General features: G+C 33.1%; 1 protein-coding gene across 1 annotated transcript in view; it reads right to left on the bottom strand.

Annotated features, from left to right (window-relative positions):
* LRP1B (LDL receptor related protein 1B) overlaps positions 1-23,624 on the bottom strand; it is a 1,911,502-nt gene that overhangs the window by 254,951 nt on the left and 1,632,927 nt on the right. Inside the window, exons 52-57 of the mRNA XM_057505633.1 lie at positions 22,820-22,948; positions 20,142-20,264; positions 16,618-16,758; positions 15,317-15,504; positions 9,699-9,882; positions 5,737-5,822 (exon numbers count right to left, since the gene is read on the bottom strand). Of these exons, the coding sequence (XP_057361616.1) occupies positions 5,737-5,822; positions 9,699-9,882; positions 15,317-15,504; positions 16,618-16,758; positions 20,142-20,264; positions 22,820-22,948 (851 nt within the window). The remainder of the gene's footprint in view (positions 1-5,736; positions 5,823-9,698; positions 9,883-15,316; positions 15,505-16,617; positions 16,759-20,141; positions 20,265-22,819; positions 22,949-23,624) is intronic.

Below are 23,624 nucleotides of genomic sequence, written 5' to 3'. Positions count from 1 at the left end.
ATACTACATTAGATTTATAATTTACTTCTAAGACTCAGGTGAAGGCTAAATTATTACTGTTCAGATCTTACTTCTTTCCAATCAACTCCGAGACTAGGATAGTCTATGTATAGAAGTTAGAAAAGATTATCGCAAATCCTGATTTTTTTCCCCCTTCTTTCAGCAGTGTTAAATTCTTGTGGTGTTGGTGTTAAAATCATAGATTCAGATTTGCTTTTATTTGACTTGATATGAGCAATTTCATCTTCTTCAGCTCCAGATTACAAAGTTTACCTGAAATCGCCTAACCACACTGTACTGAATGCCATTGGTCATAAACAAGAAACACAACATGACTGTGTAAATTCCTTGCTACATCCAGGTGAATAAATGTAAATATACTTCTTACTACCATCATCAATCAAGAATAATGACAAGAAGTGCTAAAAAAAAAAAAGAATATTCAGTTGCAGATTTGAAAGATTCATTAAATATTCATCACAAGCTTAAGACCAGAGGACTCCTTAACTAAATGTACTTAAGCATACATATCTAGGAAGTTATTTATGCAAAATCAAATTTCAAAATATAAACTGAATATATTCCAAGGTCTTTACAGGGTATAATAAATTCATTTCAGTAGTAGTCTACAATATCCTTTCTGTTCAAATAATTTTTTCACCAGAGGAATAATGTAAATGGGCTAGGGTTCCATGATGGCCTGGCAATTCAAATGAATAAAGAAGAGCTTTACAGAGAAGGGACTGAGAGAAACTTGAACAAAGATTTACCTACAATCCCCAGTCATGACAGAATTATCCTATTCCTTTCTTTACAATAATCAACTTAGATGATGAAAATCCAATTCCAAATTTAGCATGTCAACTAGAATAAATTAAAGCTGTAAATGCAGAGGAATTGAAACTCTGAATTCTAACATATCTATCTAGCCAAGCTAGTTATTTTTCCACAGCTATACCCTTAATCCCCATGGAAAACAGTGCAATGCTCTCTTTGCAGAATCATATGCAAGGAACATTAAAACAGCCAATGGCATGGGCAAAATAATGTCTAAAAACCAGAGTTATCCCAGTGGCTTCAGAGCTGAAGTTGGTTTCATCCACATCCTATTTGCTTCATTCATTTCTGTAGCTGAAGCTTTGTACCCTTTGGTTCAAGCTGAGATTAATTTAAGAAATTGTATTTTGTTTCTCAATTCAATTTTACCAAAAGAAAAAGGCCACTTTATTACAGTATTTTATCTAAATCTAGTATATGAATTTAAGTTATAGGTGGCTTCCTACAACTATATTTTAGAACATATAGGGTGAAAAAAAAATCTCCCCATTGTAATAATTTGATGGTATAAAGTTTCATGAGAAAGATACTGACCATAACAAAGAGAATAATATTCAGGATATTAAGGTGAATCATTCCTAATCACGTACACCCAAGATTCCCAAATAATTAAGGTGAGGATATTGTCTTTTCATTTCTTTTGACTGAGAGAAAATGTGGAGAGAGAATTATTTCTGTTTTCTACTTCATTCTGCATATATACAGACAGAAATTTCTAAGGGGAAAAAATGTTTCTATTATCTAGAACTCCTTGAAAATTTTTATAACATTATGATAAAATTGTGGTTAAAAATGTTTCATCCCACCAGTTCCTGGACCTGCCATGGGAATGAGGAAGGAGATATCTAAGCTGGCCTGTGCATACAGTAAAACAACAAAATTGGACTGGATCTATACTGTTGGAACTCAACCAAGAATTTGGAGAAGTGAAAATTGTAGCGCTCCAAAGTCTTACAACTACAAACTATTTATTGTTAAAAGAACATATGGCATGTGAACAGTCCCCAGGAATGGGTTGTTTTAATTTGTCTGATTTCTCTCAGACTGTTCAAGTTCATTTGGACAATATCCACCATATCATAGATAAGTTTTCACAAATGCCTAAGGTGCCTAACTGGTTTTCTTGGTTTCACTGCAGATGGCTGGTAATTACAGATATGCTTTGGTTATGTAACTATACTCCTATTATGTTAATGTGTGTGTGCAATTTAAGTAGTAGCTTAAAACCTATACATGCTGAAGTTACTCTACAAGAAGATATATCAAAGAAATAATCAATCTTCCCATGTTTTCTTCCGCCTGCTACTTCTATAGCTTTTCTTCTTCCTTCCTAATTGCAACCCTTAAATAGAATTCGTGCCTCATATCAAATTTACCGAGTATCATAATTCTTCCAAGTGGTAAAGATACCTCAAGACAAATGCTGGGCATAGAAGCCACAGGGCATAAATATGCAAAGAAGTAAAAAGCTAACTTTTTCAAACAATAAGGCTTCTCTCTCACTTACCAACTTCACATTTCCCTGTATGGCCCCGGAAGATGACTGGTTAGCCAGAGACGGGTAAGATTCCTCAAGGGAGGAACAACCTAAGACAGGCACAGTCGCAGGGGGGCCATCAGGTGAGAAATTGGGGATCAACAGAGGTGAGGCTTAGAACCTCACCCCCCCTGTTCTGAGAGAAATCTTCTGCATCCGTGGATGTTTTATTGCCCTTGTCTAGCTTGGATTAACACATAGTCTACAGGCACACACCTGATCATCTACATTTGCTCTCTTACAACACTAAACTATGTTTTCTACCTTTATCTTGTATCTACCTACCACTTCAGCATTTTATTAAAAATAATAATAATAAAGAGAGAAATGTGGTATCCACATATAAATCAAGTATAAAAACCAAATGAGTATTCATATTTGAACTGACTGTTTAGAGTTCATAATGCATGAGCAAAACCGAAAGTTTCTGTGATGACTGCCCTTGTACTGTTCACTATGTAACTTATTCATTATGTAAGAATTTGTTCTACATGTAAAAACTTGTTTGTTATGCCTCAGAAGATTGGAGACTGACAAAAATTAGGCTTGGGGTGGAATAATGATTGTGCATTGAGCATTGACTCCCCTATACAGAATTTTATTGTCGTTAACAACCATTTGATCAATAAATATGAGAGATGCCCTCACAAAAAAAAAAAAAAAAAAAAAAAAAAAAAAGGACAGACTTCCAATGGTAAAATAAATTAGTAACCGGGATGTAAGGTATAGCATAAGGAATATAGTCAAGATATTGTAACAGCCTGGTAGGGTGATAGCTGGAACCTAGAATTATGTATATAAATGTTCTACCACTGTGTTGTACACTTGAAACTCATGTAATGTAATACTGTGTGTCAACTACCCTTCAATAAAAAATAATAATTAAAAAAAAAAAAAAAATGTTTCCTGACATACATGAGGTATTCCAGTCTGCAGGCAAAACTGGATGTAAGCTTGTCTTTATTTTGGCGGGGGTCTTAATTTCCTTACTCAGTGGTCACATTAACAAATGTTTTCCAAAGACACCATATTCAGAGTCCTCATGAGCTTTCTCATATTCCTCATTCCTTCTTCATTTCCATAAACACTACACTCAAAAAACTATCTGAAATTCATCCCCGCTGAGGTACTAGTGATTGGCAGTAGTCTAAAATGATACCACTAAGGAAAAAAGTGCTATCTGAAAGTATTTATTAAAGGGGTTTGGTTATATGAAATACATTTAAATGATGCATAGAGGAAAAAATCATTTTGCTCTACTAAGAACAATCTCTGATAACATTAGCCATGAAAGACAACAAAAGCAGACAAATACCAGCAGAAATGTCTTGAACCACAAGGTTAGAAAAGAAGCAAGTTGCTGTCACTGAAACTCTGTTACAGTTCTTTCATGAAGTCAACAGTGTTGCTATATTAGTTAAATGTGTGGTTCAGCTGAGCTTATAAATAGAATATCCCAAAGAGAGAAATTTCTCCCTTTAAGATAATAGTCTAAAAAGAAGAAATGCTAAAATCAAACACACAAAAACAATCTAGTCAAGAGAAAATTACCAGGTCCCTCTTCCAGAGACCATACAGGGAAATCAATGGCTGGCTCACTTAATTTTGAAGGTGTAAAGAGGCTTATGGGGAGTATGGAGACCTACTCCAAGAGAAATAGATTATTTTAAATATTTTGTAACTTTGATATCAGTTTAAAATCAGCACAGGAAAAAAAAAAGAATTAAGTTAAATAATACAGAAAAATATTTGGCAGCAAAAAATGTTTCCATTACAAAGCAGTTATATACACTTACTTTTCTCCCTAAGGACATTTCTCTTATATTATCCATGTCTTAAAGAGAGAGTTGTCCAATCCTTCTATTGAAATAATTTTTCTTTAGTTTTTATAAGCAATATGGAAATATTTTATATTTTACCTTATTTCCTCAGGGTTCACAATTAGAGAGAAGGCAGTAACGATAAGAGACGATATTGCTGGCACACTCCACACTCAAGATCAAGAACCCAAACTTCATGCTCGTGAATAAGGCACATACACATGTGGTAAGCACATGGCAAGTCTGGGAACTCCAGTGAACTCGGAGCATGGACACCGTGCCAAGGAGGCAGCGGCTACACAGTTTGGATTGTAGCCTCTCACGGATGTGATCCCGCACTCCTACAACTCCTTACTTTTTCATGAGTAGCCAGAAACCTACATTTTCATGTGGAATTTTCATTTTCGATCTGTGACTTAGAGAAAAGCTAGAAAAGCCAACTGTCAGGAGTCAATATCACACTTACTAATAACTGTTTGAACTAAAACAAGACAAAATTCTTAAGCAAAATGAATGAAACTCTAACAACAGCAGTAGATGATTCCATCAGTGGGTGACAACAATAATTTTAGTTTAGGTATTCTTTATGTTACTGAAAAATTGCCTTCTTTTGTCTAAGGCTGGAATAAACATATTACAAGAACAGGAAATATTTTTACTTCTGGCACACTTGTTCTAAACAGTGCTTTCACATATTCATGTCACTACTACATAGTTTGGGGCAAAGAAAATTTGGAGCAGAAGAGATACAAACTAAATCTTTCCAAGAAGCTATTTTTCCTGACAACTAAAAATATGCTGTAACTAACTGTCTGTGATTTCCTCAGTCCATGGAGTCATCAGTCTGGTTTTAATGATTTGCTTGTATGCTATTTCCACTGTGGATTGGGAGGGAAAAAAAAATTGAGGTGAGCAATGCAGTTTTCTATCCTGCCATAAAATGGAAATTATACCTCTCTATTGCAAATAACATATAAATAAATTCTGATAATAGGACTCAAGTATCAGAACATATCAGCCCAGACTCTCTTGAAGTGGATGAGCTGAGGGATGAAGAGGGTGAGACCGAAAATATGTACCTCATGACCTTTTAACTGTGGCTGAGCTAGTCACACTTTTGCTCCTTTGATAATTATAAATTTTAAAATCTAGGGATCATCAATCCATCAATTTTATTTGCTGATTCTATAAATAGGCAATTCTAGAAATGATATTTTTACAACTCAAGAGAGAATAAAACAATTTAGGTAATGCACAAAACACCTCAAAAAATAAGCTTATGCTTTCCCTAATTTAGCTATTGAGACAATTTTGCCTTGCATTAATTGCAATTTGCCTCTTTTACTTTTTTGATATGGTGTGATATATCAACTCGGGAGCATCATCTGAACAATTTAAAAAAATGGTAATATTATATACATACACGCATGTATCTATGATTAAACATTTCATAAACTTAAATTTAGATATTTTTTATAGCTCTAATGCATATCTGGAGTGCCAATATTAAATGTCATAAAATAATTCATGGGACTATCATACCTGTTTTAAAAGTGTGTAGTTGGAGCCATCGGTGCTAATTTTCCTTATTTCATGGTGATCAGCAAGAATTAGAAAAGGTTCTTCATCTAAATAGCAAGCCAAAAATACATATTAGACTTTTACAAGTATGGTTTTCAACTCTGCTTAGTTTCAGTTTAGTTTCTGCAGCAATATGAATTCAAATTCAGTGCCCTCTGGGAGATGAATAGTTAAAAAATTTATAGTGTGCACCTTAGTTGATAATAAAATGAAGACAGCAGTTCCCCGGGCACTAAAGAAAATCTACAAAATTCTAAATGCCTCCCTCTTTTTCCCTCAATTTTCTTGAACATTAAACTATTTTATTTATTTGGAATTTGTGGAAAGTATCTGCTGTTATATCTGATATTTTTAATAAATTTCAGAAAAGGATAAGCTACTCTCCTATCTTAGAAAGGTACAGTCCAGCCAAACATACATATAGTCAGAAAATTATTTCTTGACAATCAAATAACCAGGTTATGCTTTCAGAACGACTCTGGTGAAAGCCAGGAGTATCATTGCCTACATACAATTTTTTCATCTGCCTGACAACTTCTCTTAAATAATTTCTGAGCTCCAGGTTCTATAACCTTTGTTTATCAATTTTACCTTTCCTCATGAATCTGATTTGTTTAACCCTTTAATAGTCTTTATTTCCTTTTTATGGTGTGTCCAATATGTTTTAGTGTCTCACTTGTTCTAGAATCTAGGTAAGATAATAATAAGAACCTAACTATGCTCAATATATATAAAGATCCTCTAGACTTTTAGATTGTTTTTCTCTTCAGAAATCATTTGCAAAAGTATAATGGATACTTAAATAAAATATATGCAAAACTTTTTATATAGTATATTTATTTGCATACATATCTGAATAATTTGAAGTCAATTTGACCACATTCTTGATTGTTATTATCCTAGGTCAATTCAGTAAAAATCTTGCTCAGTTATTCCAAATATATTTGTTTCTAAGATATATTCATTTACTTAGTTGCCAGGTAAGCAAATTTAATGTCAGCAATAATTAGTAAAAGTCAATTAAACAGGTAGTCACTCTATGTAATTTAAAGTGGATTTTATTGTAAATCATTTTACACAGTTATTATCCTGTTTGTTTATAGTCAAAATTATTACTTTCTTCCTCTTATCCTTTAGTTTCACAGCAAACATATAACATATGGGATACTATATGTTTTAGTGTACTCTATGTCAGGGATTAGAAATGTGTGTCACACATGCTAGACAGACATCCCTTCCATCAGTGATGGCAGCACCCCAAATCAATCATTCCAGTCTCCCTGTTGGCTAAACTGAGACTTAGAATACTACTTAAGAGAATCACTTCTAAAGTTAAAGGTGCCTTGCCATCTCTGTGAATATAGTTTTACATTTGTAAATATAAAATTAGTCAGTTATGTTCTACCTCAATATTTAAGTAGTTCTGTTCTTTACAACTTAAATGTAAGACCTGGAATCATAAAAATCCTAGAAGAAAACAGGGAGAAAAAGCTCCTTGACATACATCTTGGTAATGATTTTTTGGATATTATGTGAAAAGCACAATCAATAAAGGCAAAAATAAATAAAGGGGGCTATACAAAACTAAAAAGTTTCTGTGCAGAAAAAGAAACAGTCAACATAATGAAACCTACAGACTGGGAGAAAATATTTTTAAACCATATAGCTGATAAGAGTTCAATATCCAAAATATATAAAGAACTCATACAAACAAACAATTTTTAAAAAACTATACAATCATCTAAAAATTGCCAGAGGAACATACAAATACCAACAAGTATGTGAAAAGATGCTCGACATCACTAATTATCACATAAATATAAATCAAAAACACAGTGAGACAGCACCTCATATCTCTTAGAATGACTGTCATCAAAAGACCAGAGATAACAAGTGCTGGTGAGGATGTGGAAAAAGGGAACCCTTGTACATTGTTGGTGAGAATGTAAATTTGTAGAGCCACTATGGAAAAGAGTATAAAGTTTCCTAATAAAACTAAAAATAGAACTACAATATGATCCAGCCATCTCACTTCTGGGTATATATCAAAAGGAATGGAAACAGGATATCAAAGATACATCCATAGTCTCATGTTTATTATGGCATTACTCACAATAGCCAAGATATGAAAACAGCCTAAGTGTCATCAACAGATGAATATATAAAGAAGATGTGGTGTGTGTGTGCACACATGCAACGGTATATTATTAAGCCCTGAGAAAAAATGAACTCCTGCCTTTTGTGACAACATGGATGGTCACTGACAACATTATACTAAATAAATAAGTCAGACAGAGAAAGACAAATGCTATATGATATCACTAATATCTGGAATCTAAAAAGGCCATAGTCATAGAAACAGAGTAAAATGGTAGTGACCAGAGCCTGAGAGGTGGAGGAAGTAGGGAGATGTTTGTTAAAGAGTACAAGCTTCCAGTTAGGTGAGTACGTTCTGGGATCTAATGCGCAGCATTGTGATTACAGATAATGATACTGTATTACATATTTGAAAGTTACTAAGAGAGATATTAAATATTCTTACCAAAAAAAAAATGGTAATACATTAAGTGATGACAGTGTCAGCTAACACGGGGCAGTAAGCATATTGTAATACGTAAGTGTATCAAATCAGCACATTGTACAGCTTGAAGTTACACATTTTACAAGTCTGTTTTATTTCAATGAGGTGGAAAAAATCTAGCCTCTTTGCAAAAGATTCACACTTCAGGAACACATTTTTTGTATCAAAATTACTATTTCCTGATTATTACTGCTAATGGCAAACAATTACATCATAGATACATGATATAAAAAGACCTAAACTATAATCAATAGTATTTCTTTCCTTTTTACAATCCTTTAGGAAAAGTTTAAAGTTATGGAAACATTGACTGGTTTTGAGATTTTATTTCTTCTTCTTATCCCATATCACTAAATGCATGATGTAGCAAATAGTGCACAGACCAAATGCAGGTAGTTTAGAAAATAAAACAAATGGCTGCAAATAATATACACATTGGTTCAGAGATGAATATTTCAAGAATAAGTAAAAGTGAATGAAAAATTGAAAAGAGTTATTTTTGCTCTCCATAAAGTGCAAAGGTCTGACCAGTTAAAAAACTAATTTTAAAATTCCTATTCCTCTTATTTATTGCATGAAATTAGATGTCACCAACACATATATAGTTAAGAACCTGGCAATACTATTTTATTCACTATACTCAAAAGCAAAGTAAGGGGGATATAGACACATTATGTACCATATTTTGCCCATTTGAATGGCCATTAATATATACTGCTTTGTATCATTTCAGTATGAATGACTTCCTTCCCTAATGGAATACAATATTTTTAAAATTATCAGCCATGTTTTATTTAATTTTCTAATCCACAAAGTCAAACATACTACTTAAACAGAAATTTAATATTTATTGAATCACTTTTGGAAATCAGTCCTTTAAAGCTGATTTACTGTTGTCATCATTATTATTACAAGTACTATTGACCTGTTGTTCTCCCTGATGTATATAAATGAGTGCATATTGTGTAGGGGAGAAGGAAAAACTATTACAACACATAACAAACGGCTCTTTAATGGTCTTTGCCAAACCTGCACCTAAGAATTACCTATATGATTCATCAGGAAGCAATGCTAGAGACAGTTCCTTTTCCCTGTGCACACTTTCAAAATCTAGAAAACACTTAATAATTCACAAGACCATAATGCAATTTTATTACAAACGGAGCATTTTGTGAACAGCACACAAAAATCAAAGTGGCAGATTCCCATATCAAAATAAATAGGGAAGAATTTTAACCTCTCGGAAACAGCAAGTAGGAGTGAATTCAGGAAGAATGGCTATAAAATTCAGGATCCATTTGTGTAACTGAGGTTGGCTTAGTGAACAAGTTCAGTTTGGTACCTGAGAGTGATGTGCAGCCATTTGGGTTATCAGGGTGTATTTCATACCCATCTGTACAGAGGCACTTGTAAGTCCCATAGGTATTGATGCATTGCTGGCTACATGGAAAGCCTGAAAAGCACTCATCAATGTCTACACATGTTTTAGCATCATCCTTCAGTTGGAATCCAGGCCAGCATTTGCACTGGAGAATAAGAAACAAGCATAATCAATTCACATCATCATTACTGTCTTTTCCTATCGAATATCTTTAGCATGATTCAAGCAAGAACAGCACTTAAGAATAGGTAATGTCAAGTCTTTCTGTCCCTCAGCAATTAAACTTTAATAAGAATTTCATAAATTAAGTAAAGTTATAGTTAAAAAAGGATTCTTCATTTGATCATCTGAGGTTGGCAAGATTACAAAGTTAACTGACATCACCAAAGCTGAATGGCTAGAGAATGGCAAAGAAAACAGAACTAAATAGTCAACTTATTTTATTCTTTTTCAACTGCATTTATATTGTCTTTTAACAGGACTTTTAGAAGACTTTAATACTCATAAGAATTAACCCTGTGTAGAGCTTTGAAGATTATTATGCTGTCAGAGTAAGTTATGGTCGTATGTTGTCACATGTTATTTCATTAGAGCCTTACAGAAGTCTATGATGTACATATTATCCTTAGCTAACTGATGAGAGATCTAGAGGCACAGGTGAAGTTGCCTAATAAAGCCAATAGGAGAGCTAAGGCTGTACCACAAAGTAAGGCTCAGTTAATAATTATTGACTGGATCTGACTTCAAAACCAGACATGTTGATGTTGTCAGGAGAAATAATAATATTAACATAGCTTTCCCACCATAAATAAATCAGTTTGTATCATAAAATATTTTCATAAAATATTTTCTTCAACATCTCTGTTATGTTCTATATTACTCTTTGATGACAATATGCAATATTTACTAACTGGCATGTCAATTCTGAGCATAACGTCATGAAATATACATATTTGCATTCCCAAAATAACTAGGTGGTGTGATTGGTCACTGTCTTTCAGTTGCATATTCAGTTCCTGACAAGTAGCCTATGGGTATTATTATTATAGAAGATGAATCTATAATTGGCCAGATGATTATGATCATATAAACCTTTATCAAGTCTATTCAGGAATTTGTGAGTATTGAATTAAGTTGGGACTCTTAAGTTGTTAAGAGTAACTAGTACTCATAAGTTATTTATAATGAACATTTCATAATCTAGATCATTTATTTGAGGGCAAAAGTGATGGCAGAGCTTTGTACCTATTTGGATATATACATCCATATAATATGCAACTATTAAATAATCAGCAAGCTATTTGTTAAGGCGTAGATTTTTTTTTATTATAAAAGATGTTCATTATTTGGAAGGTAAGCAACACCAACTTCAAATGAAAATGTTGAAAAGATAAATACCTTTTCCTAAATCCTTTTACAAGGAATGAAAACTTTCAAGCTCATCTTTCCTCATTAACAATTTATACCGGTATTTATCTAATAATCCTCAGTAATTCTAAGAAGTTTTTAAATCTCCAGAACCCACCAGCAAGCCAGCCAATCAAAGCAAATGCAACTGAATTTCCCAAACTCTCCTCATCAAACCCTCCTCTTCCCCATGTCTCCTGTCTGTGACATTATTACTTGTCTTGAGAAGGCTTATCCTGCTGCCTGATTTAGGAATTCAGGAGAATTGGTGCTTTGCTATGGCAAAAAAAGAGAAACTGATAGGATACAAAAACTTATCATTCAAAGGACTGGAAATTAGATCATGTGATCATGTGCTCAGGAAGCCAGAGGACCTCCAGGCATAGAGCAGTGTTGAATTCAAGGGGAACTTCACGACATGTGAAAGGAAATATTATAGAAATTATTGAATTCTTCTCAAAGAGTATTATAAAAAGAAGTAAACAGCGTCTCAATTATAATGGGATTTCTGAAAATCACTTCAAATGGCTAATGTCAGGCTTATAAAACCACTATATCAAATAGCATAGATGAAATACATTTATAGAAAATTAATTTATTGAGGATAAAGTTGGTAAAAGTTACCAAATGTAATATATATTTCTGTAAACATATGAAATCAGGATATTTAAGGTTTATAATTTTTTTTAAATATTGTTGATTGAAAAGATTGTTGATTGAAAGAGATTTTTTAAAATACATTTTCCTCCCCAAAACATTAACCTTATTTTAACAAAAACATTTTTCCTCATAAATAATCAAAAGGAATCTGTGGGAAATTCTACCAGCATCATAAATGTAATGAAAGATAATAGTAATTTGCATCTTCAAAGATAAAAGATGGAAGATCATCTATATTTAACAGAAAACAAGTTTAAATTTTTCTCACCTTCATTTAAAGAGAAAGACAATTTTTATGAAAGTGAGATTTATATATATCCAATGTCATACTAATTTTCCTCCTCATCAAGAACTATTTCAAATATCCCTGATTTGTATTAGTTTTTACATAGGGTAATTTAGCTACCAGAAATAAATAGAGCTACCCAAACTTTTCCTATTACTTTCAGGAAAATCTCTTTGCAGCTCTGTAAGTAACATATTTTAATTGGACAAATATTGTTTTATTTTGACTATATGCATTAAAACTTACTTCTCTCTCAGAAGTACATTTACATTTACATGGCAAATGATCCTTCCCATCAAAATAAGATTCTTGCTTTAGTAAATATTTTTCCTCCCTTCTGAATAGCTAGATACAATTAAATTTTTTACAGCAAACATGCAAATTGTTCACAGTCCATAAGGTCCAAATTTTGCTTTTGTAAGCAATTTTCATTCTATTGCAGAATTTGGAGGAGGATTTCCTGCTACCTACGTTCAGCTGGTATTGTAAAGAGAAGTAGGTTACTGGGAAATTTTCCCCTTTCATTGGAAAAGAGTAACCTGTTAGCTGACTTGTTTTCCCCCCAAAATAGAAAAGATATAACTCTAGAACATTAGATATATAAATTTTATAAATATGTATATAAAAAATTTTTTCTGCTTATGTATTTCATATATATATATATACACACACACACACACACACACACACACACACACATATACACACACATATATATAATCTCAGCACAATATGTAAAATATTTGCTTGGGATCTTTGTTTCAATCTTCTTATTTATGATTCTAGTCTTAGCATCTTGAACTTTTATAGTGGTCTTGTTTTCCCCAAAAGATATTTTATGTTATTCACTAATTTTGACATATATACATATTCAGTGACACTTTCCAAAGCAATTCTCTCAGTTATCATACACAATCAAATAATCAAAGAAGACATTGTCTATTTTAATGAGGACCTTCACTTCATTCTATGACTCTTTCAGAAAAGTCAAAGTCAAAGTAGTAGTATTTTAAAGGTATCAATAAACAAGTATTTCTGTGTGAGAAGTCTTGTAAAGTAATTAACATAGTATAAAGTAATCATAAAATAGTATGACTTAACATAGTTTTCTATTTACTTCTACCACAGTAGTTTTCCAAATATGGTATTTCTGGTAACTAAGGACTTCTTTATGAAGACGTTTAAAAATATTAAACCTCATTTTGAATGTTATATCAAAAGGTGACCACTGGTATTCTATAGTTTTTAGATTTTACCACTTAGATTGTTATGACAGATTTTAAATACACACAGCTGAACACAAATCATCTTTTAAATACAAATTTTAGATATTTAAAACTTTTTAAATTTAAATATTTTAAAATTTAAATTTTAGATATACATATTCCATGACATATGTACTAGATATATTGACTTTTAAAAATGTATTTATCATACAGAATAGAACTAAAGAGTTATTTATAAACTTGACTTGAAATTTTAACCAGTTAGCTCTAATAATTCTATGATACATACCCTGATTTTTAAGGAAATAGTTCTATATTGATTGTACATAAGTCACTAAAAACACTTTCCTACTTTATTGGATTTCAAAATATTTACTGCCAAAATTAATTATTTGATATATAATCATCTCATTAAGAGCTATCTTTGCTTATTTGTCATTTCCTTTTACCTATAATAAGTGTTTGAGAATGAGTGTTTAAGCCTTTAAATTTAACCAGTTCTTCTTAATACAATATTGGGTGTACAACATTTTTTTTTTTTACAAATGTAGCTTTCTTATTATTTCATTTTTATCTCTATTTTTAAACAGGGGAAAACGATTATTATAGTTCTTAGGTTATATCTATATACAGTAAAATTCTGGTTAATGTAGTTAAATTAATCATACCAGAAATTCAGAAATTAAAAGTGACAAAGTGGTTGTTTGGCTGAATTTACTATTGAATAGAACTGGATTGTCATAGAATGTCAAGGCTGGAAGAGAAAATGTCCCAATATCTTTGCAATACACACATGTTTTTTTCTCTAGCATCCTTTGAAGACATTTAGCCACAGCTAAAACCCCTTAACTTGTGAGAAATTAGACAGTTTATTCCAGAGTTCTTAGAACGGTCTTCCTTATATTGAACAGAATCTGCCTCCTAACTCTAATCTTTGAAAGAATTCATACTAGGTATACATAATAGGTATACCTATTCCAGTACTTCATATATTTAAACACAGTTAACAAGCCATTTTTGCTCCAGGCAGCACTTCTCTCAAGGTGTGTGTGTGTCCAGGACTCTCATGCCTCTGGATGCACAAATTTGTACACACTACAATTCATCAAGGTTCATCTTTAAGTGCCATGTCCATATATGCACAGTACCTCAGGGCCATTCTGATCAGTGAGGAATTCAGTAGAATACAATCTAATTTCTGTAATGGTCCTAAATGGCATTAGATGGCCTTTGTGTTTTATAGTAGCCATGCCCTCTTGCTGATTCATACAGAGCTAGTGCTCAGTAAAAAAATACCAATTTTCCAATGAATTGCTCTTCCTGAGATGTTCCACACTTATATAATCAATTTTAACTTAATACACAACTTTAAGGTTACTATGGTATTCATTTGCATCCTCTATTCCAACATGAATTAGTAGATGTTTTTAAAAGCTATTTCTGTCAATCAATTTTATCAGTGAATCACCCTCTTTAGGAAAATGGTATGAACAAAAAGCAAACAGGATGCTAGGCATGACTTATTTGTAGTGTACTTGCACTGAGCCCTAATAATTCATGTGTTCTGTTTTTTTCTTCCTACTTATAGAAAAATATGGTAAATTCCAGTGTTGTGGTAAATAAATGATTAGACCATTTCATTTCAACGACTAATGAAATGAGGGACAATGAGAAAGAAATAGGAATTTAAGAGTCGCATTCATATTTCTGCAGCTAATAACACAGAAGTACATCCCTAAACGCCCTTGCTTATTTTTTCTTTATAGTCAGCCTATATTGAAAACACTTTGATTTTTTTTTTTGTCTTTCTGAGTGTGTTTTCACAATTTTTGTACCACACTATTGCTATGGTTTGGTAATGCAGATACTTCACATATAAGTAGCTTTATCTAACAATATTGTGATACCTTTTAAGTTTTACAGCTATATTGTATTAAATAGTTTTCATTATCTCACAACCTAATGTATCATATGATCTGCTATTTTTGATGAGTGCCTACCTTGTAGCTCACTGGAAGGTCCTGACAATCTTGTGAACATCCACTGACTTTCTTACTCAAACACTCATTTATATGGCAGTTTCTCTCATCTGAGCCATCACCACAGTCATCCTTATTGTCACAAAGACCTCCACTGGGAATGCACCTGCCATTTTTGCACATAAAAAATGAACTGTTGCATGACTGTTCTGAAAAAAGAAAATAAAACAAATGGAACATAAAGGGCATGCCATTGTTTTATACTACAATTGTTGAAAACATTCTAAAATATGGCAACTTATCTGTCAAAAATCATAGTAAATATATGCACATATAAAATGCTCTATATTCAGTGTAATATTTTTGTATATAAAAGAGAAAACCAAGGGCACACTGCACTTTCATGTACCATACTTATTGCAAATCTTGTTTTGTCATGAAATTAATGATCAAAATAAGCATCTATAGTGAAATTAATGGTGTATTTCTGTCTTCATCTATACAGTAAAGAATGAGTTCAAAAGTGTAATGATAGTTCAACATTTCCCTCAAGCCAATAGGTCTCTGAGAAATTACATGTCACTAAAATTAAGAATCTAGAATAGGTAGATATTTCTAAATTATTTTTCTTCCTGGAACTATAACATTGACATTTTTAAGTCAGAGCATAAAAAGGACATTTGTGGTGAATAATAGTTGTCCCAAATATAGCTATGGAAAAGAGTTCAGGTATTGTAGTTACTTATAACCTGATGACTTGAACATTACTCATTATCATACATGGTAGAAGAAAGTAAAGTACATGAGAAAAGAGTAATAGGGTTTATTCTAGAATATATGACTATGTATTCAGTCTTTCAAATAGTGAAGTGATAAATAGATCAAGTTCAGCTATGTTATATATTTCTGTTCAAATGATATGCAATTTATTCCATTTTGCTGAAGTATGAATAATACAGACTTTTTCTCAGTAAATCTCAACTTCTTTTATGTTTGACTTTTCAAATAGGTCCATACAGGGAAATTATCTTCACATAAAATAATATACTAAGAAACAAGGACATTTTGAAGGGGCCAGGGTGATGGGTCCATCAGATTCATTGCCTCAAATCTTCACATTTTTGGCAGAACTTTAAATTTCTAAAGCAAAGCTTTAAAGCATAATTGATTACCAGGGTGCTGCAGAGTACCATGAGAAAACTCACATTTAACTATTTGCATTTCCTTTCACTGTATACCATGTGAGCCTGAAAATTAGAGTCACAGTTTTGGCATTAAAAAGACACAAATTTTGGAATAAATACATGATATATCTTCTATACCTGCACTTTTGCACCTAGGGTTTAAAGGTGCTTCGTCAGAATGGTCAGGGCAATCGAAGTCTCCATCACACTGCCACTGAGCATTTAAAAGACATCGTCCATCAGCACAACTAAATTCTTCTGCATTACACTCTCGATATCCTACACACAGAGAAATAAACATTCTAATTCATATAACAAATACTCACTAAAACTTCATCCCTAATGTACAATATACCTAATTAAACATAGGGTTACCCATGCTTCCTATGGGAAATATTTCCCATTTCTTTATGGGACAATGTTCATACCTGCAAGAGATAGCATGTGTCGTTGGGAAATAAGATTAAGGTCCAGAAAATAAAGCTGGAAACACAGCAGTCATTGTAGCTATGTAAGGAAACAAGAATGCAGCACTCAAGTATACCTTCTCTGTTCACCTATCATCTATTCTAAAGATTTCCATTACAATAGAAAACAAAACTGAAAGCTATTGGAAATGTTTTCCAAGTCTAAGCTTGGTTAGATAAAGTAACAGAACATACGGATGAACTGAATCTGAGTTAGAATGATAATTCCCAGAAGCTATAATGTCATGTTTATGTTTGGGAAGCAGCATTCAAAGTGTAAGAAATTGTTAAAATGAAAAAAATTAAGTCACCTTATAGGGTAATAAGCACAAAACTATTTTAATTACCTTATATACTGATTCTTAATGGCATTAAAATATTCAAATCACAGTATCAATGCCTCAGTTGTTAATATTCATATCTATGTCTGTTTGTAAGTAAAACTCACTAGATTTTGAATATCAGGAAACTTTAGACTAGATTTTTTCCTATGTTTGTAAATCATGATTTCTATTAGATATTTTCTGGTAAATCTGGGCAAATATTCTACTTTTGAAGAGAAGGAGTGATATTTTTATGGTTTAAAAATAAACTCTAAAAGAAAAAAAATTCACAATAATTATTGAATGGAGATATTTTATACTGAATGGAAAAACTAGATAGTTCTGAAATATCTCCAATTTCCCTAGTATTTCTTCTCTCTCTCTCTTTCACCAGCTCCTTCTCCTCTGTCAATACATACATTCAAGTCTCTTCCCATCTAATAACTATAAAAATCCATCTACATAACTTAGCAAAACAATTCTCCTCTTTCCTACTAACCAATCTTAACTTTCCCCTACCTCTACTTCATCTTTGACTCATTAACATCTCATTTCTGCATCACCTACCTTCTGAAATTCCTCTAATAGCTAACAAATATCAAATAACAAGTGTCAAATTCAAAGACATTTAAAGTCTCAGAATCCCCTCGAGGTCACTTTCCGGCAGCATTTGATGGTGTTGACCACACTTGGAAGTAGTTCCTTGGCTTAATATTCATAATATTTTATTCTCACAATATACATAACAATGTTCTCACCCAGGCTCTTTTACTTTGCTTTTGCTGTTCCCTTTTTTTCCTCTCTCTCTGCATGAAATCACCTTCTGTTCCAGCCTAACATGTTGCAGGTGAAGCCTTAACTTCAATCTCCAGTCTATCACGTTCCTCTTTTCCTTTCTGCAGCATTGGGTGTTCTCATTTTTTGTCAGATTTTGAATATCACCTTTATGCTGATGGCCACCAAATTAATATTCTTTGTCCTGATCATATTTATGGTCTCTAGAACTAAGTTTTAAAAACTCACTATATAGCTTCATGTCTGATCAACACTTTATATTCAAAATGTCCAAAATTAATTCTTTTTTACATCTCTTCTCCTACACTAATAAAACTGTCCTGAACTTCCTGTGTTCCAAAGGTCACTAACAGTAACACCATTCATCAAGTCATGCAACCTAGAAATGTCCTTTATCCCCCATATCTGACTGTAAGGGAATTCTGACCCATTCTGCACTTCCCATTCCTCCATTTCTGCCCTGGTTGAGAACCACATTGTTCATCATCAGAACTATTGAAATAATCTTCTAAATAGTTTATTCTCCCCTTATGGTTTCCCTCCTTCAGGGCAATATTTCATCCATTCTTCTGAAAAAGATGGTTTTAAAACACAAATTTGAGTGTGACATTCCCGTTTCAAAATGTGTGTTGGCCACTGAAAGCAAAAAGAACTAAATACAAATCATTTAACAGCATATTTCAGACTTTTTAGAATCCAGCTTCAACTTAACTTTCTAACTTCAATTCACTTCACGAAAGAATAATTACTATTCTTCAACCATGTCAATTTACAGGTCTTTGTAAACATATATAAAATTTACTGCCTGGAATGGATCTAAGCACTTTACAAATATTAACTCGTTTATTCCTTAACAGGCTTAATTGTTAAGCAATGTTATTACACATTGCTAACAGATGAGGGAATTGAGGTACAGGAGATGAAGTAACTTTTCCAAGGTCACACATCTAGCAGGTGGAAGAGCCACAGTATGGATCCCCACTGACTGCCTGGCTCCGGAGTCCATGCTTTTAACCACTATATCATCCTCTCTAGTATTTAAATATGATTTCCTCTAACATTCCCTACTTCTATTTTTTAGTGCATCAAAAATTATTTTCTCTGCTCTGATTCTGTGTATTGTGATTCTTATTCCCACCTGGCAATGTATGTTATTATTCCATATTGTATTTCTGACTTTCCTGCTGGTCTGTAATTTGTTCTAGTGGGACTCCTGTCTCATTCATCTCCATGTAAACCAAATATAGTGTCTAGCAGAGGGAAGATATTCAATCTGGTTTACATCTTGAGTATGATGTGGTTTTTGAATCCATGATTTAATGGTGAAATTATCATAAAAATTGATACCCACTGATCTCAAAGAACTTTATGTCAAAGACCCAGATTATAAACACTGCACAGGGAGGACAACAGGTGACACTAAATCTACTTCCTTTTATGGTTATGGGTGGGTTTCACAGTTTTTCCTTTTATTTATTCATGTATGCATTTAAATTTTTTACAAAAATACTAGTTCACATAAGATCTTAATTTCAACTGAGAATTTTTAACATATTAATTTTTATAACCAAAGTTAGATGTGTGTGTGTATATACATATAATATATATAATGGTTTGATGATACTTATGTAATGACAAGATACAACTCATGTTAATAATATTAAGTCCGAACAAGTACACATGTAAAGACATAAGGAGGAAAGACAATGGTATCAGTTTATCTGATAATCATGAATTTTATTTCTTTCTCACGTATTTGATTTAGCTATAAGATTAGACTAGCTAGCCATATATTATCTGTAAAGCACTTCAAAGTACTTAAAACCAAATACATTTTTATAAACATTTTCCAGTATGGTTGCTGATAAGAATGTACTAAACAAGTAGGCATGATTTCCAAATAAGTAATTATCCCAGAGATCATACATGCTGCATCTGTGTATTACTGAATTTCAGGGGGTTAATGACATTAAGAAACACATTCCATTTTTATTATTTATACATTCCTTGAGTCATTTTAAAAGACTAGTATTCACAGCTTGAGAATTTCCTCCATGAAAAGTTGAGATATACTCACCACACTGCAGTGACTCATCAGAGCCATCCCCACAGTCATCGTCATGATCACAAACAAATTGCTTGGGAATACACACTTTATTATGGCAGATGAAAGTATTTTCATCACATGTGTTATTGGGAGCTAAGAAAGACAACACAAAAATTAAGGTCATATAAGCACCTCTCTTATCTCCCCCCACCTTAGGAGTTTGTGGAAGTATGCAGTTATACTCAACAGTTCATAATTATTTAGAAGATGACTTTGCTCAATACTCAATATACCTGATAAATTAATAATATATATTAATATACATATATGTATTTGAAAGTATGAATATGAATATATATATATATAGTGTAAAGTTTTAGTGTTAATATTTCAGCAATTCTAGAGCAACCCTGAAATTTTAGGCCATTTAGCAATTTATAAGTTTGCTTTAGGGGTGAATTCAAACATTCATGTATGATTTTTAAAAGTTACTGAACTGTAATATAATGTGGCTGGGTGTTTTTCTCCTCCTATCTGTTCTAATGATAGTAAAGTGATAAAAGGAAAAAAAAACTTGCTTCTGTGTGAAAAATGGATCTAAAAAGACATCAAGTGCTAATGCTCATGATGGAAGTGAAAAGAAAATCAAAAGGGCTGAGAAAGTTACTGTTTTTTAGAAGAAAATAGAACTTTTGGATTTTGACTTCCAGTAGCTTTGCAAAAAGTCGCTCTGTCACATAAATTTGTATTCTAGAGAAGCTGTTTACTTCTTGGTGCATCTGTTTCTTTATCTGTTAATGGGGATAATAAAATCTGCCTGATTAATTTCTTGCAAGAGTTAGATAAGGTATGTGAAGCAGATCCGTTCATTTTAAGTATTCACTAAATTCCTAGGTGCCCCCTAAATTTCTATATAACAATATTTTTCATCAGATTCCCAAAAACACTTCTCTAAGAATATTGTGGGAATTCAATAATGTAAATAAAAGCACCTACCAAAATAATTGACATACAATGGGCACTCAAAAAAATTTAAATACCTTCCAATCTCTCCCCTCCATAACTAATAGGCACTTTACCTAGAACAATTCTTTCTTCTTTGTCCTTCACAACTTAGATAATGTTATTATTTTTCCTTGAAATCCTTCCATGAGACTTCTAGGCTTTTTAATATAATATATTTTTGTGATGACCTAGTATCTTTTCTATACATCATTCTGACACTTAAGGTATTATAATTATTGTTTTATATGCCCATCAGCATCCTATCCCCAGACTGCCTCAGGCTCCAGAAAGAAAGAAAATTTCTGCTTTCAACTTAGTACTGGTTGAAACAGAGACAGAAGTAGGTAAAACAAAAGGACATAAATCAAGTATAATTTACTTTCAACAAATTATTTTCAAAACCAATATGAAAGCTACATAGGAGCAGCATTAAAAAACTGCCCACGATGATCAAAGTAAAATTCAGTTACTAATAATTCCTCTAACTTTGAACTGTGTGGCAGCTTATATAACTCAAGTGAATCATGCCAATTCTAATACATGAATTATTCTTTAAAACGCTAAGCAACAGAGGCTTATTTGGTGTTAACGCTTTCAGGTCACTTGAGTACAGTTTGTTGTATTTTAACATAATTAACTTAATAGCACCCATGTGTTCCAAAAGTGTTAATATGCCTCCCAGAGGATTAACTTGTTACAATAGCAACAGTATACCAGGATCATCTGGATCCTTGAATTGATGCATAATGCTTTATTATGTAGCCCTCAGTGGCCCCATTGACCTTTACAGACACACATATTTGTTTCAAGATCAAAGAGAATTGTTCTACAATAGCACGAGTTCTGTGCACATAGGCCTGCCTCAAAGTTTCTTTTTCTTTCTCTGCTTTAACTCCCCTCCATTTACATACACCCACGTACACCCTCACATTATTAGTCTTCAAATACAGTTTTAAAGACCTGAGACAGGTCATTGGAGAGATGATTGACAGAATTCACTTTAATGAGCAGAGTTCACAGCCTCAGTTCAACAGACCCCTTATGTGACCTTTGGACCTGTGTACAAATAGTCAGTCTCTTCATTCTCCTGATGATGCAAAGGAATTAATCTAAATATTTGCTATTGAGTAATTCCCTGAAAAATTCCTGAGGTGACTTCAGAAACTCTGTAAACTGTCTGACCTCCAGAAGTGTTCTTCTGATCTCTCAGCCTCATTGAGCTATAAGCCATACTAATCTTACCTGAACTTAGGGTTCATACCTATTGGTGGGGCTACTATGTGTTTACTGACCTTCTCATCAGTAGTTATTTGCAGAGCACCCGCCTAAATGCCTGACGGGGTGGGGAGATTTAAATGCTTCCCAAGGTGGGGAGATGCTAAAAGGAAATTAAGACACCTACCACACTCACACAACCCTCTGGCAGTTACATTAGCTCAGATATGAGATGATAACTGTGTTCATCACAATGGTTTTCAAATGATAAGCCCACTGTGCATGTTTGAAACCTTCTCAAGAGCGGTTGGTTAGAGGGGCTGCTCAACTACTGTGATGACAACACCCCACCTGATCAATTCTGATATGTCTACGAGTCCAGGCACTGGGAAAGTAAGAGAAAATGTGACATGGTGAGTAGCACAAAAGCAAATGTCTGAGGCTGCTGCCATGGGGTTCCTTCCCAAGGAGCCCATCATGGTTCGTACCGCAGCCTGCTGTGGAGAGCTCATCGCTTCCGTTTGGACAGTCCCTTTCACCGTCACAAAGCCAGTGTCGCGGCACACAGGCACGGGAGCCCTGGCAGCTGAACATGTCTGCTGCGCAGGTGATGGCCCCTGAAACCCAAAGAACAACATGACATTAAGATCACCGCCTTTCCACTGAGGAAGGTTTATCATTTCCTGTAAAGAGCAAGTGCAAGAATGTTGTGACAAAGAAGAAACTGTAGTTATTTGTAATCACCAAATATCATCCTTCACCCTGTAGACTGTCTATACATTTTCCCCTCAGAATACATTCCTTCCTAATGGCAAATGTTATATTTCTTAAATGTACCTAGCAGAAAATAACAAGGATCTTTTATTCTTATAAAATACAGCAAAGTGTAGAAACGTCATAGAATTGTGAACTGATAAAATAGTTCCTAAGACCTGCTATAATAATAATAATAATAATAATAATAATAATAATAATAATAATACCATTTTATTGCTTAATGTATGCTAAGCACTTAACATATTAATTCATTATTTAATCCTCAAAATAACCCCAAGCAATAGAACTATTAAGTCTCATTTCATAGAAAATAAAACTGAGGCTCAGAGAAGTTGAAAAGGTTAAGAAGGTCACAAGTCACACAGGCTCCACATGTTGAGCCGAGAGTCCAAAACTCTCTGATTCCTAAGCATCTTCTCTTAACTACTAATGTCATTATGGTTAGTGCTGTTGAAAAGAATGAATGAATGAATGTTCCTTTCACTTTTAAACACTTAACCAACAATCTACCTTTTC

Source organism: Manis pentadactyla, chromosome 8 (assembly GCF_030020395.1).
Source record: "Manis pentadactyla isolate mManPen7 chromosome 8, mManPen7.hap1, whole genome shotgun sequence".
Taxonomy (NCBI): domain Eukaryota; kingdom Metazoa; phylum Chordata; class Mammalia; order Pholidota; family Manidae; genus Manis; species Manis pentadactyla.
The sequence above is the reverse complement of the archived record's forward strand: the minus strand, read 5'-3'. Positions and strand labels throughout refer to the sequence as shown.